Raw genomic sequence first — 17,332 nt, 5'->3', positions numbered from 1 at the left:
TAATCAACATGGACTTCTGGTTTCTGCTCATTTTAACTTTGGGTAAGACAACTACAGTTTGTTTGTTTTTTAATTTCAGACATTAACAGACAAATCTGTATGTGTTTGTGAGGCTGTTTGGTTATTAGCAGCACAGTAAAACATAAAAAAACAGAATAGAGCTGTGTGATATGACCTAAAACATTTATAACAATAACATGTTTTATCTATACATACATATATATATCTATATAGATAGATAGATAGATAGATAGATGATCTTGATGCATTAGATCAGTGAGTTGTGCAGCAAGTTACTGATTGAGGCTCCGTACTTCCCTCCTGATTATTTCCAATCTGAGAAGTTCAAACTTCAGGCTTCAAAGAGGAAAACATTGGTTTGACATTTATGTTTTGAGTTCAATTGTATAGTATTAAATGACAGTATTATTGACAGTAAGATAAAGGAGGTGTCCTCCAGTGGTGGAAAGTAACTAAGTACATTTACTCAAGTACTGTATTTAAGTACATTTTTGAGGTACTTGTACTTTACTTGAGTATTTCCATGTGATGCTACTTTCTACATTTCAGAGGGAAATATTGTACTTTCTACTCCACTACATTTATTTGACAGCTTTAGTTACTTTTCAGATGAAGATTTGACACAATGGATAATATAACAAGCTTTTAAAATACAACACATTGTTAAAGATGAAACCAGTGGTTTCCAACCTTTTTGTCTTTTGACGTCTTACAAAAAGCAGTGTGTAGTCGGGGTCACATTTCACATGTCTATGAGTTGTTAACAGCTCCACCAAATAGTGATTTTTCCCTCTAAACTTCTCACATGCTTTCATTTCAATAAATGTTCAAATGATCCAATATTTCAGCAAAAATCAAAGATTAGAGAAAAAGTCCAAAAACTGAAAACAGATTTGTGTATCATGTACTTTTACTGTAGTAGGATTTTTCATGCAGGACTTTTACTTGTAATGGAGTATTTATACATTGCTGTATTGGTACTTTTACTGCAGTGAGGGATCTGAGTACTTCTTCTATTGCTGTTTTCTGTCTGGTCTCTTGTTTTGTGGAAACTTCATTCTGATTTCCATCTGCTCAACATTTTGGTCCAATTATTTGATTGTTGTGAAATCTATCAGTATCTGTGCTCCCCAGAGGATGTTTCCCAAAAATGTTGGTGACTACACAAGTACAAAAGTCAAAACAAACACCAAGTATATATATATATTCTATTTCGATATTGATGACTGCTGTCTTTTAAGAACATTAGAATGACTTTACAATTTTACTCTGATTGTACCTTTACAGAAATAGTAGTAGTATTAAGACACATCAACAACTCTTTCCTACAAACTACTTATTGTAATAATGACTGTACCTGTCTCCTCACAGCTGTTCTTTTGGCCTCCTCCAGAACAGAAGCACAAACACCAACAACCCACATGACCAGCGGCAACACTGACCTCCCAAACCCTACTACTACTATTGCCATCCCTGTTACCGATCCTCCTCCTTTTCCCACTACTGCTGCACCTGCTACCACTGCATTTCCTCCTTTTCCCACTACTGCTGCACCTGCTACCACTGCATTTCCTCCTTTTCCCACTACTGCTGCACCTGCTACCACTGCATTTCCTCCTTTTCCCACTACTGCTGCACCTGCTACCACTGCATTTCCTCCTTTTCCCACTACTGCTGCACCTGCTACGAACGCTACACTTCTCCCTGTAACTACTACTACCACTACACTTCCTCCTAATACCACTACTGCTGCACCTGCGATCACCACTACACTTCCTCCTAATACCACTACTGCTGCACCTGCGATCACCACTACACTTCCTCCTAATACCACTACTGCTGCACCTGCTACCACTGCATTTCCTCCTTTTCCCACTACTGCTGCACCTGCTACCACTGCATTTCCTCCTTTTCCCACTACTGCTGCACCTGCTACCACTGCATTTCCTCCTTTTCCCACTACTGCTGCACCTGCTACCACTGCATTTCCTCCTTTTCCCACTACTGCTGCACCTGCTACCACTGCATTTCCTCCTTTTCCCACTACTGCTGCACCTGCTACCACTGCATTTCCTCCTTTTCCCACTACTGCTGCACCTGCTACCACTGCATTTCCTCCTTTTCCCACTACTGCTGCACCTGCTACGAACGCTACACTTCTCCCTGTAACTACTACTACCACTACACTTCCTCCTAATACCACTACTGCTGCACCTGCGATCACCACTACACTTCCTCCTAATACCACTACTGCTGCACCTGCGATCACCACTACACTTCCTCCTAATACCACTACTGCTGCACCTGCTACCACTGCATTTCCTCCTTTTCCCACTACTGCTGCACCTGCTACCACTGCATTTCCTCCTTTTCCCACTACTGCTGCACCTGCTACCACTGCATTTCCTCCTTTTCCCACTACTGCTGCACCTGCTACCACTGCATTTCCTCCTTTTCCCACTACTGCTGCACCTGCTACCAACACTACACTTCTCCCTGTAACTACTACTACCACTACATCTCCTCCTAATACCACTACTGCTGCACCTGCTATCACCACTACACTTCCTCCTAATACCACTACTGCTGCACCTGTGTTCACCGCTACACTTCCTCCTAATACCACTACTGCTGCACCTGCTAACATTACTACACTTCCTCCTAATACCACTACTGCTGCACCTGCGATCACCACTACACTTCCTCCTAATACCACTACTGCTGCACCTGCTATCACCACTACACTTCCTCCTAATACCACTACTGATGCACCTGCTACCAACGCTACACTTCTCCCTGTAGCTACTACTACCACTACATCTCCTCCTCCTACCACTACTACTGCACCTACTACTACTACTCCCCCAACTACCACTCCTCTGGTTTGTAATAACGGAGGGGTATCACAGAATGGTTTCATCTGCATCTGTCCTGATGAATGGGCAGGAGAGACATGCTCAGAACGTAAGTTGGGTTTAGCAGCAGCAGCTAACAAAGACGTTTTTAATTTAAAAGAATAAATAAATAAAAGTAGTTTCTGATTTGTCCCTGTGCTGAGCTAGAAAATCCTCTAGCACTAGTATCTGCCCAACTCCAGTGGATTAACTTTCTCCATGTTGGACATTGTGCTAAATTTTCTGGTAAAATTAACACTAAATTAACAAGTTGTTACTTGGGGTATACTGATCATTACAGCCTCCAGTGGCTGCTAGTTTGGCTTTAGGATAATTAGTCTTGTTTTACTGCATTGTCAATGAATTGACTGCAAAATACACATTAATCACTTCCTCCAGGAAATTGTAATCACAGTAATTAACGCAAATTCAAGAAATCTCCATAGTATTTGCGAGATCTTGCAATTTTGCTAAAATACTGCAACTTTTTGGCATGAAATGGCCAAATCACTAGGCAGCTTGTGATTTGGACTAATTGTTGCATTTTGTGTCGTGGTAACTTAAGTCATTGCAGAGCGATGAATATGTGATAAATGGAACTCAAGTACAGTATTTTCTTTTTTATATAACTTTGAACCCATGGTTCTCATGTTCTGAAATAAATATAAAGACATTTTCACTGAAATATAGTTGTTTCTGTGATATGCAGTATGCTGTTTATCCAAGGAAGTGATTACATATAACTTCATTGGTAATAATTTTTTTTAAAAATCACATTTTCCTCAGCTTGCAATTTTTCCCAATTCCCCCAATTTTACTGCAAAAAAACCACATAAACATTGCAGATTGTATTGCAATTTTTGAGAAAAAACGCTGCAAAATCAAACATTTTTGTCTGCAATAATCCTGGAGGGAGTGATTAATTGGACCAGAGCTTCCCAACTCTTAAAGCCTGGTCACACCAGCTTTTGAAACATTGAAATTCTGTAGCAAGCTAAGCAAACAGGTTTCTAACAGACTATTAGCAAGCAGGACAGCACACAGAGCTACTGTGACTGGCTAGTGCGTTAGCGTTCAGCTTCAAGCCAACAGTAGTTATCTAACTAGCACTGTGAGTCGTCACTACATCAGCAAACTTCTAGAAACAAATATTTTGCAAAGACTTGCAGATTTATTTTGATGTACTACTTTCTGGTGTGACCAGTCCTTTATAATATGTTAGCATTATGTTATCAGGTGTGTTTAGACCTAGCAGTAATAAGGTGAATTTTACTGCTGATTGGTTTTGTAGTCTATGTTCATTTGCCCCAAACAGCCAATGTAACAACTGTACAGATGTTAGCCAAGCTAGCTAGCAAACAATGATGTGTGTGTCTGACTGATCCCAGAACTCAGCAGGAACTCCAGTTATTTTCTTCCAGTCTTTTCTTTCTCCCTTCGTCTCTGTACATTAATGAAATAATGCTAACTTTTTAAACTCTGGTAGATGAGATTTTGCCCAAGTGAATTGCACCCACACTAAATTTTCCATTGACTTAATTCAGTCACCCCATGTTTTCTGTCTGAACACACCTTTAGATTTCTTGCTTTCCCACTTATTATTTCCAAAGCAAACTGAGCAACAAACCAAAATCTTCAAAAACGCAGCTCATCTTTTATTAAATTTGTCCTCTTAGCAAATTTCTGCAAAGGACAAAGTGTGGGTGGATTCAACTTCCCGCAAACACCCATCGGCTGGTTTGCATATTCTGAAGAAACATGCGACAAAGACACAAGCAATGGTAAGTTTCTAACATCCATCTACAGACACATCCATCAAGGTAACAGCCCATTTCTCGTCAGTCTAATGTTAATGGAAAAATGAGGCCCACTCTGTGCCCACCATCTTAACTCCCTTCACTTCCATCCAGCTGACAAACCACGAGCTTCAGCCAGATGCTCCTCCTACCCGAATGGATCAATAAGTTTCAACAGTCTACAAGAGTTCCAGTGTGACGTGACACTCAGCGACGTACAACAAAATGTGAGAACTGACTTAAAAACCCTGAAAACTACTGATTGATAACTCTCAGGGATCATATTTTGGTTGTCACCACAGATGAATGTTAAATAAATTAGAAACAGCTACCTTGATATCTTGACAATCACACATGATGTGATGTTGGATGTTTTTGGGAAGCTACAGATTGGCCTCTGCCATTAACTCTTTAACATCTCAACTCTTTTCTTACGTTACCATGTTTGTATTTTCAGATTGTATATATGTGTGTGAATGAATCATTTATGGGCAATTGTGTTTGCAAACTTGCTTGCCTCATATTGTGCCCCTTGAGGGACAAATAAAGTATTTTGAATTAACTTGTAAATGTTTTAAAGATCCAGTACTAGAAGACAGTATAAACACTGAAATTGTGCGATAAATTAAGATTTTACCATTTTCTGCAAAAAACATCATTTGATTTTTAGATAATCACATATTTTATTTGATCTCTGATCCCCAACATGTGACATGCAACTTTGAAATAAGGCTGACCTAATAAATACAAGCAAATACCTCTCATATTTTCAGCTCACCAACCCGGCTGATTTGGAGACGCTGGCAGCTAGCACTCAAATCCTGACGTCCAAACCTGAACAGCTGACGGCTGAAAATGTCACAGCGGCAGCTGATATTGCCAACACACTGCTTCTGTCTCCCAACGCCACAGAGGTACCAAACATCACTTTCAACAGAACTTCTAGTTCAGTCAACTTTTAACTTAAGGATTTCGCACCGATCTGAGAAATCTACAACATTTGACAAAAACAGACACAATTCTAGACAGAACAAGAAAATATTTTAGCAGATGGCATCACTTTTTGAAGGATAAAAGGTGTCAGAGGTCCTAAATATTAAATGGTCTTGCATCTCAGAATGAAGAGCACACTCTAAAAGCTTCAGTATTTTACTTTTTCTTGATGTAATGTCTGAGCCGTGTATCCCGTGTTATGTTGTATTACAGAGCGTCAGGGTGGCAGCAGTAGCTACGGTCAGCCAGCTGCTGAACGCCAGCGTGCCTGATGACACCAAGGAAAACAACACTACTCTGCGGTACAAAAATAATATAATTACATAAACATAAATCTGCCACAGTCTACAACTTTTGTTTAAATGTGCCTTGATCTTTATTAGCCATGCTAGCAGCTAGTAGCTCAATGGATGGTAATGTCTGTCAGTTGGATTGAAATATCTCTCAACAATCATTGATGGATGGACACAAAATTTGGTTCAAACATTCATGTTCCTCAGAGGATCAATCCTACAGAACTTCTTATGACCTTATGACCAAATACCTGCAAAATCCTTTAATACGGCATAGCTGACGAAAGCGAAATGCATTTCATTTCCTTAGCCTTAGTTTGAGAATTAACATGTTTTCATACAAGTGACGGTTAGAAGGACAGTGTTAATATAACACCACATGTATTAAATTTGTTTTTAATCACTTTGAGCGAAGGAGTCCATGTTTGTTTGTTTTCAGATACTTCTGCATCATTATGCAAAAAGTGAGATATAGTGGAGCCTTCAGAAAACTTCCCAGTGTAATTATGACTTGGACGTTAATATGAACATTATTTACAAGTCAGAAACCGGAAACTCATCTGTAATTAATAAAAGTCTGGATACTCACAGGAAGCAGGTTTGGCTTCAGGTTGAGGGCCTAAAGAAGCCTGAAACAGAAAAGAAGAAATGTGGCAAATTTCTCAGCACATCAGTATTTAAAAGCTGTGAGAACAAAAGCTGCTCTACAAGACTTTTTCCTGAGCAAAATTAAAGTTTTCTTAATTTCCTGATTTTAAGCCTCAATTTTAAAAACAACGTATCTGTTTGTTGGTTAATGAGCACCTGCAGCAGTGCCTCGATGTCGCAGGTATACGCTGAGTTTGGGTTTCTGTGATATTTCTGTGTTTGTCGTTTCCAGCCTGACGCAGACTCTGGACCAGCTCTCACTGAACCTCAGCGCCAGCCTCAACTCGAATCAATCTAATGTGGTTCAGCCCAACCTGGTGGTCCAGTCGGCTCAGATACCTGCAGCCAACACTCAGGGAGTCCAGTTCACATCGCTCAAAGGTCAGTGACAGCATCAACCAGGAGTAAGAACCTCGCTGTTAAATGCTGCGTTTCTTCAACTGAGGGTCAATATTTCTCCAATTACCAGTTTCAGACAGACTGACCTCAGATCTGACCAACAACAGGTTTAGACGAAATAACTTTGTCTTATTTACTTTATTATTAACCTTTCACTTTGGCGTCAACGTTCTCCCAACTGCCCACTGCTTGTTATTAACACTTAGTATGGCTGCGTTTAATCATTTAGTTCATTAAAAGAATACAAGATGAAGAACAGTGAAATAACACATTTGTTTGTATTGTTTAGACTTGTCTCGTCTAAAATATTCAGATATTCAGTTTACTGTCACATGTGGCAACAAAAAACAGCAAATCTTCACATTTTAGAAGCTGGAACCATCAAATTGGCATTTTTGCTGAAACGATTAATCGATTATCAAAATAGTTGCTAATTAACTTTCCATCAACTAACTAATCCATTAATCGTTGCACCTCTACTCACATGGAAACAATTTATTGTATAGGTTCAGCAAACATGAGCTCCGACAGTAACAGAAATCATCTCAAACACTTTGAGTCTCTTTTGAGTTAGTTGATGAAAACTTCTGTGTATCTTGTTTTTAATTTCACAATTAAGAAACTTTCAGACACAAACCATCTTCTCACATTGAACACAAGCTAAATCCAACACAAGTGTGACGTCAGTGGATCTGCTTTGGTCCAACAGCTGCAGCAGTGTTCAGGAGACCACTTTAAATTTTCACTTTCAGTTGGACTCAAAATATTTGAGACTATTTCTTTGAATGTGAGTTTTACGTAAAGCTGTGGGACGACTGTGCTCCTTGTTTTGTTTGATGTCTTTTTAACAGAATCAACCACAGAGGTGCTGAGTAAAGTCTTATCATTAAAGATAGTCTTTAATAACTAAATATAAAACTACATCCAATCAGTGAACAGAAAGTTAAACAGTCTTGTTGTCATTAGGTCCGCGTGACTAACAGTGATTCAGTTTAATTGATGCAAAGGTGACAATCAAAGTGCAGCGGTGTTATTTTACATGGTCATCTTGATAAACCTCGTCTTTGAGGGAGCTTTTTTATAGTTTTATGACTTTAATAGTCCATCTTTATTCCTCCTGAATGGTTCACTGTTTCAGTACAGTTAACAGTTGAGGGATCCGACTGCATTAAGTTTTGACTTTTAGACCTCTGTGAGTTGGTCATCATCTAGACACATCGAGACCTATTTTCTTCTATTTTCTTACATTTAAATAAAAAGCACAGTATTATGTGTGATTGACAGAGTTCGCACACAGAATAAGGAGTCAGGAACGGTTTAAATTACGTATCTTACAATAAGCAGCAGACTCCATTCAAAAATCGTGTTGAGTTCAGGGAAACTTTATATACTTTGGGAAACATCGTCTACAACAAATTATTGTTTGTGCCTTTGTGTGAATTTGGCATTAAATGTGAAACATCACGTTCAAGTCAACTCAGATATATGGGAGCTATCAGAAGATTCTGGGTTTCCCAGTAGTAATTATAAGTCGGAAACTGGTAGTTACAGTAACTCCAATATGACATGGATGTAGTATTACACTACTATCTACTACTATGCAGTATTACACTACTATCATCAGACTTGATTTTTATGAGTTTCATCTGTTATTCTGTCCACTATCAGACTACTCACAGACAGAGGTTAGCTTGATTCATGCAGGCGTCTGAAAGAGAGAAAAACAACAAACATTTGGTCATTAAGTCAAAATAAAATCACACCTAACTGTAAGATAGCTGCCAGAACGTACACATATACACAAGTAAAAAACTAAGTTTTTTGGTATTAATGTTTTATTTACATCAACATCGCATTAACAACAACAGCATCTCTGTATCTTGGTGTGTTTAGGAGAGTCTGGCAGTTTTGTGGCCAACCGAATCAAGCTGAACACCAACACGTCAACAGTTGAGGTGGGGGACAAGTTCGCAGCCGACGCCCTGATATTAATACGATTTCCACCAGGTGAGTTTCTGCTCTCGGTCTTCACAAACTAGTGTTAAAGGAACTCAACACAACACAAAATATTCCAAACATGGTCAGAACAGCACTTTGTACCACCATGTTTTTTCTCTGCTTCAAATAAAGTTGTTGTTTTCTGTCTCTTGTGTCTCTTGCAGAAGCTGCCAATAGTCGCCAGAGGCCGACAAACGTCTCGCTCGGCTTTGTCCTCTACCAGAACGGCAATTTCTTCCGGTCGAGGCTCTTCAGGGGGCCACGGGCCTCCATCAGGGTCCTGTCTGCCAGCGTTACGGGTCAGGAGCGCAGCGTGGTGCCACAACACGTTGAGATGCACTTCAGACCAACAGTAAGACCATCTCTTTAACATTTTTTAACAATTCAGAATGAAATATAATGATATTTAATGATGTTTATTGACTTTTTGACTGAATGTACACAAATGATTTGAAACGCTCTTTACTTACATACTAAACCAGTGAGGGAATAATCGCCATCCTTACCTGTTACCACAGATTTCTTTAAGATAATATAAAATCAAATTTGATCCCAGGAGGGAAATTTAGCATTATAGCAGCACAGAAGAAGACCAGAGAGGTAGACAACCTTAAACCAATGTGCATAAATGTGGTGCAGTTTTCTGAAAATCCAGATTGTGACTGAATGTGTACAAACAGGTCTGCCCATCCACGAATTTAGTCCACCGAGGAGAAATCAGCATCAACGCTGTTTAAATGCACAGGTTAACCAGGGCTCAAGACCCGAGCGTGACGATGTGAAAGGGCCCACGAGGCTCAAGGGAAGAGAATAAAATAAAATTTGTACATTTGTTCGTTTTTTTGTCCATTTGTGGTGTCTGGATTTAGAGTGAAATCAGGCATCTGTCCTCGTGTTCAGTATCTCTGTTTGTAGGCGTCATGTCGGCGTGTGATGCCAGAGCGGGAAGTCTGAAGGCTGCTAGCTGAGGTTAGCTTGCTGAGGCTAACGATCAAAACAAGTTAGATTAAAAACAGAATCATGTTTGATTTAACAATGTTGGACAGTGACATTGTTACGTTGACATTGTGCTGGACTTTACTCTAATCAAGGACTTTGCTACACATAAAACTAGGAGTAAGGTGTTTTAACGGTGTGAATGGACTTTCATACCACCAGTTATTTATTGATTTTGTGTAATATTCTTATGCTTGAATAACTTGAGTGGACAGAACGATGCATGCAGGCTTAACTTGCCAGCGTTGTATAAGTTTATTTTTGGACATTGGTGCTCCCTTTTATTGTGGCAATTTAAACTTTATGGCACTTGAATTTATGAGGCAAAGGCTCACTGTCATCTGTTAGTGTATGTGTGTGTGTGTGTGTGTGTGTGTGTGTGTGTGTGTGTGTGTGTGTGTGTGTGGTCTGTCATAGACTACTTTTGGACAAAAGCTGTGTCCCCAATTGGGAAAAAGCTGATTTTTGGGTCAGTGGTTAAGGTTCAGGTTAGGTTAAGTCTCCAGGAAATGAATGTAAGTCTATGTAATGTCCCCAAAAGAGTTTGGTTGATTTGGCCTCTTTTGAGCTCTTTCTTTTTAAAAACTCATAATCAAGCAGCATTTAGAGCTTTTGAGTTTTATGACTTCTCTCTTTAATTATATCAGGATTTATGATTTTATATTATTACTTGTCCCAACTGGTTTCAGCGGAACTGTTTGTTTTTATGTGACCAATAAATCTCATTGATATGACGATGCTTGGTGATGACAGTAGCAGCTGTGGGATCATTTTCTACTGTTACTGAAAGTAGAATCAGATCAGAACCACTGAACTGTTTTGGTGCTTGTATTTTTCTTTTTCACTATGAGAAAGTCCAGAAGAAGAGGAGCAACATTTTCAGGCTCAAAATGTAAAATCCCTGTTATATCCAAAATCTTGCATTTATTTCAAATCTTGCGTACAGCAAATATTAATAGTCAATAAACGAAGTAATAATAATAAATCTTTATGAGGAGTTCAATGAGGAACCACTGTTGGTCAAATGAAAACAACAAACAGCAGAGCGCTGTAGCTGTCATTGAATTAAGAACATCACATTAAACAATTTGTTAACATTTTAAGTTATTGTTGTTTAACAGGTAAAGTCCAAAGTATATCCACATATCTCCAAAATCCTCCAATTTCTTTGCACTGATTTAGAACATACATGTGTTCAATGTTAATCTGTTCACATTATCTTCCAAACACATTTAACATTTATGAAGAAGAAAACTGTTACTACTGCTGCTGTTTTAATCTTACTGGATGTGATTCCATGTAGATTTTAAACATTTTTCAGTGAGTACATTTACTTTTTAAATATTACTTTCGCAAAATAACACAAAAAGATCATAAATTGTGTCATCATTTTATTTTAAAGTGGTATTTTTATTTGGATTGTTCCTTTATGTTTCACTACTCTAAAAAATAAGTGTTGTAAATAGATATAATATCTGCTAATGTTTCAGCTGAAGAACGGCACCTCGCTGTACAACTTTGCCTGCGTGTTTTGGAACTACAGTCTGGGGGACTGGAGCACTGCTGGCTGCTCCAAAGGCAACGCTTCAGACGGCGTTCTGCGATGTTTCTGCAACCACACCACCAACTTTGCTGCTCTCTGGGTGAATATCAAATATCTGAAATGACAGTTTCATATCAGGCTAAATAAGATTTCATTAAAATAAGCTCAAATATAACAAACTTAAACTTAGTGGAATCAAGAACTTTGTTGGGAAACTTCTTGTCGACTATGGCTGATGTTGAACTATTAAATTTACACACAGTTTCCTTGAAAAGAAGACAAACTAGACGTGGAGCTTCTTGTTAAAAGGAATATGTGTATTTTGCATCACATATTACATTAAAAGTTAAATAAAAATGTTGTTTCTGTTTCAGTCTTTCAAAGAGCAGTACGAGTATGCAAAACCTCTGCAGGTGATTTCCATCGTTGGACTCTCATTTTCTATTTTCGGTTTGGTTGTAACGATCATTCACCACATTAAAGAGAAGTAAGATCATGTTACATTACGGATGATAGAAATGTTTCATTGTATTGTTGGTTGTTTAGTTTGTCACAGATTAAAATAGATCAATTGTATTCATTGCTAAACTTTCTGTTGTTGAAGTTAGCCTTAGTTTAGCATTTCCTTTAGCATTTACAATCAGTACATTGCAAAGTTTTCACATACAAGGAATCTGCCCGTCTTTTAGTGCATAACGGTCAAAATATACCCAGTAAGAGAAAATACAAGTACCTCGAAAGTCAAGTAATCTATATTTCAAAGAGAAACTTACAATAAAAATGTATAAAATTATGGCAGGATTTTACTGCCAACACTTTTTAATTAGCTTGTTATAACGAGAAACATTTCTCATTGTATCTTTTTTACATTATGACATTTTTTGTTGTATTTATTCTTACTAGATACCATTATTCAGTTTCTTACAAGAAATCTGTTGTGTCTTTAAAACTATCTTTTCTGTCTCTCTAGCTTTTATAGAAGTGCTCAGAAAAACAAGAACTCAAAGATCGCTCTGCTCTGCATCTGCATCAGCCTGCTGGCCTTCATCATCACCTTCCTCTCCGGAGTCCAAAACTCCAACAAACAGAATGACACAAAGCAGGAAATCAGCAATGAAACCAATAAGGTCCTCACCTCCGACGAACATGTGGAACCGGATCGTGGCTCGTGCACAGCAGTGGCGGCTCTCCTCCAGTTCTTCCTGGTGGCGACCTTCATGTGGAACACCGTTTATGGCACGCAGCTGGTGCTGCTGATCAGGACGATGCGCCGCACTCTGCCGCCACACTGGACATCAGTCAGTGTCGCTGCTGGATGGGGTACGAGATTCATTCAGGAGGGAATGGCGGGAGATGGCTTTGGTTGTTTGTTCTAACCCTTACAGTAACAATCTGGAAGATCCGTTTTATTCTCTTTGGCGGTACCTACAGCGATAAGCGGTCACCTGTATGACATCAGTCGTTGGCAGTTGAAGAGCGAGTCTGTTGCGTTAGCTCTGCCTACCCTCTCTGGCAGACCAACCACTGCTGGCCGATGGAAAACACATCACTAACTGTGCGCCACTTGTGATTTTTCCCGGGAATGTTGCCACCGACCTAGTTTGCAATACTGCAAATGAAAGGGCTTTCATCATTGGGCCACAGCCTCAGTCACCACCGTGTTAGCTCTTTGGGCGATAGATAGTGACTTCACAGACATTTATTTTATTGAAAATCTTCAAGATTATTACTTTAAAACTCTGGAGAGGTCTGATTTTTGGGGGTTTTAGTCAGAATGTAAAATACCGAAAGAATTCAGACATGAATCTTATAATTGTGACTTAAATGAACCCGACGTTAACAGCTGTTGTCTTTAGGAACAGAAGTCAGGCTTTTGTCCCTCCAAATCCTGACTTAAATAATTCTGACTTCATTTTATAAAATGTTGTCGTTATTAACAGAATTCTGACTTTTGTTCTCATAGTTGACTTCAATTTCAAAATCTTTACTTTATGTAAGAATCCTGACTTAACTTGATCAAAACAAATGTCTTAACAGCAGAAGTCAGGTTTTGTGTTCACAGAATTCTGACTTAAATCTCAATCAAAGATTCCAGATGACTTTAAATCAGTGACAGTCTCTAGTATTCACAGATACTTAAAGAAAGGATGAGATTGAGAATTCAGTTAGCAAATATTCACTGTTTATATCCTTATGTAAGAGCTGAAACAAAGTTGGTCAATAGACAAATAATATTATTAATATAATATTCATAATTAAATACAATATTTTGTTAATCGGTTAATCGTTTCACTTCCAAAGTTCCAAAAATTCTCTAGTTCCAGCCTCTGAATTGTGGAGATTTGCTGCTTTTCTTTGTCTTATGTGACAGTAAACTGAATATTTTTGGCTGTTGGACTGTCAGTCAGACAGAACAAAACATTTGAAGGCGTCTGTCTGGGCTTTAAGAAATTGCAATGGGTATTTTTTAATATTTTCTAACATTTTATAGATGAAACAATTAATTGATTAAATGCACCAATAATCAGCAGTTTAATTGATGATGAAATGAATCATTAGTTGATGCCCTACCATGTTTATATAACTGCACAGTGAGATAATAGCTGATTGAATGCAGGGTTTGTTAAGATTTTTTAAATAAAATGCCTAATTTGAAACCATATTAATTGCTGTTTTGACTTCCTGTTTCCTCTCAGGAGTCCCAGCGGTCATCATGGCGATCACACTAGGAGCCACCTACAGCGTCAGGAATCCTCTGGGATACAGACGGGAGGAATTGTAGGTCCACTGCTATAATTAGGGCCTGAGCCCCAAAGGGGCGAAGACCCTATTGTATTTTGTGTGTTTGTTTGTTTCTTTCTTCTTTATTATTCCGCCACTTCAACCCTAAATTTGACCCCCTAAACATGCTCAAAAACTCACCAAATTTGGCATGCACATCAGGTCTGGTGAAAAATTTGATAAAATGTAAAAATTATCCCCCAAAGTGCCAAAATGTGCTCAATATTGCCACCTATGTATCTAAAGTGGCCGCCACGGCCCGTAGGAATGCTGTAGAGAGATTGAAGCAAAACTCAATTATTCGTCTCATCAAGACCTACAAATCATTCACTGACACTCCTGACCTAAATCCAACAGGAAGTCTGCAATACACACATGAAAGTACAACTTTTCCCCAATTTTGGACCCCAAACAAATGCTATCTCCTCCGAGGGTGTTAATTGTATCGGCCTCAAACTTGCATACATGACTTATCACATTGTGCTGAACAAAAGGTATTAAAAACTTTGTTATAACTTGAACGGTTTAGATTTTATAAGCCCCGAAAGTTGGAGTGCCACATCCCACCTTACAATGTAAACCAATGGGGAGGCAATCTCTGGGCATGGACTTTGTGCCAAACTGAGGCGTCTGACATCTAAACTATAAGTCTGACCACTTTCAAACCTGTATCAATGGATTGGCAAGGGAAATTCCTACTAAAATGTGATTTTTAATGTAAGATTTGGACAAAGTCATGGGATTTATGAAGATATTTCCACTAGATGACTGCTCTGAAATCCTGCTCTCAATCTGACAGGGAGAAGGAGGGAAGAAAGGGGAGGATGGGTGTGACAGTTGAATGTAGCTCTTTTATAGGATATAGCAGAGAGGTCTATATACATACAGTACATTATATACAAACTTTGTATGAAGTTTGGGGTTATTATCATTTATTTTACAATAATTGTAGGTCTTATATTTATAATTCAGTAGTGGGGATGACCTATGAGGGGAAGGGAAAAAATGGAGTGAGGGTGACTGTTAAGTGATAAAGTGCTGCAGAAAAATAAAATCATAACTAAAACATGTATGTATATGTAGTGTATCATGTAAAATTCATATTTGAGACTTTTTATGGCGCATTGTTCCATCAGATAGAAATATCTTTGATCTCTGCTGCTTCTTCTTGGACGCATTTCCCCCAAATTCAGCCTGACAGATTTAGTCTCTTTCAGAAACTTTCAGATCTCCACTAGAATTTAAAATAATTTCTGTATGTTTGATTAAATCTCAGACAAACAAAGCTTTAGGTTTGACAAATTTAGTTTCCCATCATCAGCACAGTTCTTATGTTTGACTTGCTTCTTTTCGTTTTGAAGTTGCTGGCTTGCAGCTCTGAACAAAGACAACCAGTTTGACTTTGGGAAACCGATGTTTTGGGGTTTCCTGCTACCAGTCGGTCTGATGCTGATCTACAACATTGTCCTGCTGGTTCTCTTCTCTCTGACCATATGCAAGACAGACCCCATGCTGACCAGGTAACATCTAAAAATGATCTGGTCTCTGTCGTCAACTTGACAAACTGTAATCTCATCATTCATGTGCGTCCACAAGTTTCATCCTCCCAACTTGATTATTTAACTGACAGAAAATAAAATGCCAGTTGTTCTGATAATCAGTTAAAAAATGTCCAAATCTTCTGATTCCAGCGTTTTAAATGTGAATATTTCCTGGTTTCTTTAGTCTCTATGACAGTAAACTGCATATCTTTGGGTTGAGGACAAAACAAGATATTTGAGGACGACATCTTGGAAACACTGATCAACATTTTGTACCATTTTCTGACATTTAAAAGGTCAAATGACTAATCGATTAACCAAGAAAACACAATCAACAGGTTAATTGTCGTTCTGTCCTTGTTCTGTTGTGCAGCACCAATCCTTCATCTTTGAGGAAGAAGTTCCTCAGCAGTATTTCCTTGGCAGTGTTACTGGGTCTGTCCTGGTCTCTGGGGTACCTGGTGCTCGTCACTACAGGAGAAGCAAATACAGTCTTCAGCATTTTATTCTGCATCTGTACGAGCACACAGGTGCGTTAGTTTGGTCTACCTGCCAGTCACTTTTCTGTATCCTAAATGAATAAATATTTACAACAAGATGAAAAACTGAAGCTCATGCTCTTGTTTTTTTTTTCAGGGGCTTTTGATTTTCATCCTGTTCACAGCCAGAACGCCGACCTTCAGAGCCACCGTGTCGCGATCTCTTCAGTACGTCTCATCTGTCAACATCCCGCTCAACTACACAACGTACAGTCTGTGGAAGAACTATGGGAAGAGCACCAGCTCCGAGTCCTACAGAGACATAAAGGATGAGACCAAAACACTGTAGGAACCCTCACGCCTCAACAAGAGTGGAAATCTAATTATATTTTTATATCAACAAAAACAAAAAAATTCAAAAAGAGTTCATTGATTTAAGCAGAAATTGAAGGTCAAATATTCTGAATTTCCAACATTTCTTTGGTTTCTTTCTTGTTTTAAAGGTGCAATATGTAAGAATGTAATTCAATGCGTAATGTTGCTCATTGGAGAATGTTGGGTCTCTGTAAATTTAAGAGATGAATCTAGACCTGCTCTATGTGAAAAGTGTCCTGAGATAACTTCTGTTATGATTTTGTTCCATATGCATAAAACTGAATTGAATTGAATTAATTAATACTACTACCACTAATAATAATAATAATAATAACAAGAATGTTGACTAATAGATAAAGACAAATAATAAAAATTATAAAAAAAAACTTTATTTATATATCACCTTTCATAAACAACATGAAACAAAATTCAGGATCTAATATTTTACAAAGCAAAGAAACTATTAAAAATATTTTATTTGAGGTTTTTTAAAAATAAGTTCTGTAGTTATTTTTGTATTTTGTTATTGTTTTTTATGTCTGTGTACTTTTGCAGATATATTTCTGTTCTGCTCA

The 17,332-nt window shown here is 38.3% G+C and overlaps 1 protein-coding gene across 1 annotated transcript; it reads left to right on the top strand.

The window, feature by feature from the left end:
• The first annotated feature begins 1,012 nt into the window (after positions 1-1,012).
• adgrg7.1 (adhesion G protein-coupled receptor G7, tandem duplicate 1) lies at positions 1,013-16,964 on the top strand. The gene is made up of 15 exons (XM_044345219.1): positions 1,013-2,985; positions 4,592-4,696; positions 4,826-4,938; positions 5,485-5,625; positions 5,918-6,006; positions 6,878-7,026; positions 8,938-9,051; positions 9,207-9,394; positions 11,529-11,681; positions 11,956-12,068; positions 12,552-12,901; positions 14,278-14,359; positions 15,724-15,882; positions 16,277-16,433; positions 16,540-16,964. Exons 1-15 carry the CDS (start codon positions 1,272-1,274, stop codon positions 16,729-16,731), a joined length of 3,819 nt encoding a protein of 1,272 aa, XP_044201154.1. The 5' UTR covers positions 1,013-1,271; the 3' UTR covers positions 16,732-16,964.
• Positions 16,965-17,332: the final 368 nt, after the last annotated feature.

This window comes from Thunnus albacares, chromosome 24, assembly GCF_914725855.1.
Source record: "Thunnus albacares chromosome 24, fThuAlb1.1, whole genome shotgun sequence".
NCBI classification, from domain to species: Eukaryota; Metazoa; Chordata; class Actinopteri; order Scombriformes; family Scombridae; genus Thunnus; species Thunnus albacares.
This window is presented reverse-complemented; position numbering and strand designations above follow the sequence as displayed.

Coding starts and splice junctions, on each gene's coding strand:
- adgrg7.1 (XM_044345219.1), top strand. CDS start 1,272: ATGACTTTACAATTTTACTCTGATTGTACCTTTACAGAAATAGTAGTA. Junction 6,007..6,877: donor GAAAACAACACTACTCTGCG/GTACAAAAATAA, acceptor TGTCGTTTCCAG/CCTGACGCAGACTCTGGACC. Junction 15,883..16,276: donor ACAGACCCCATGCTGACCAG/GTAACATCTAAA, acceptor TCTGTTGTGCAG/CACCAATCCTTCATCTTTGA.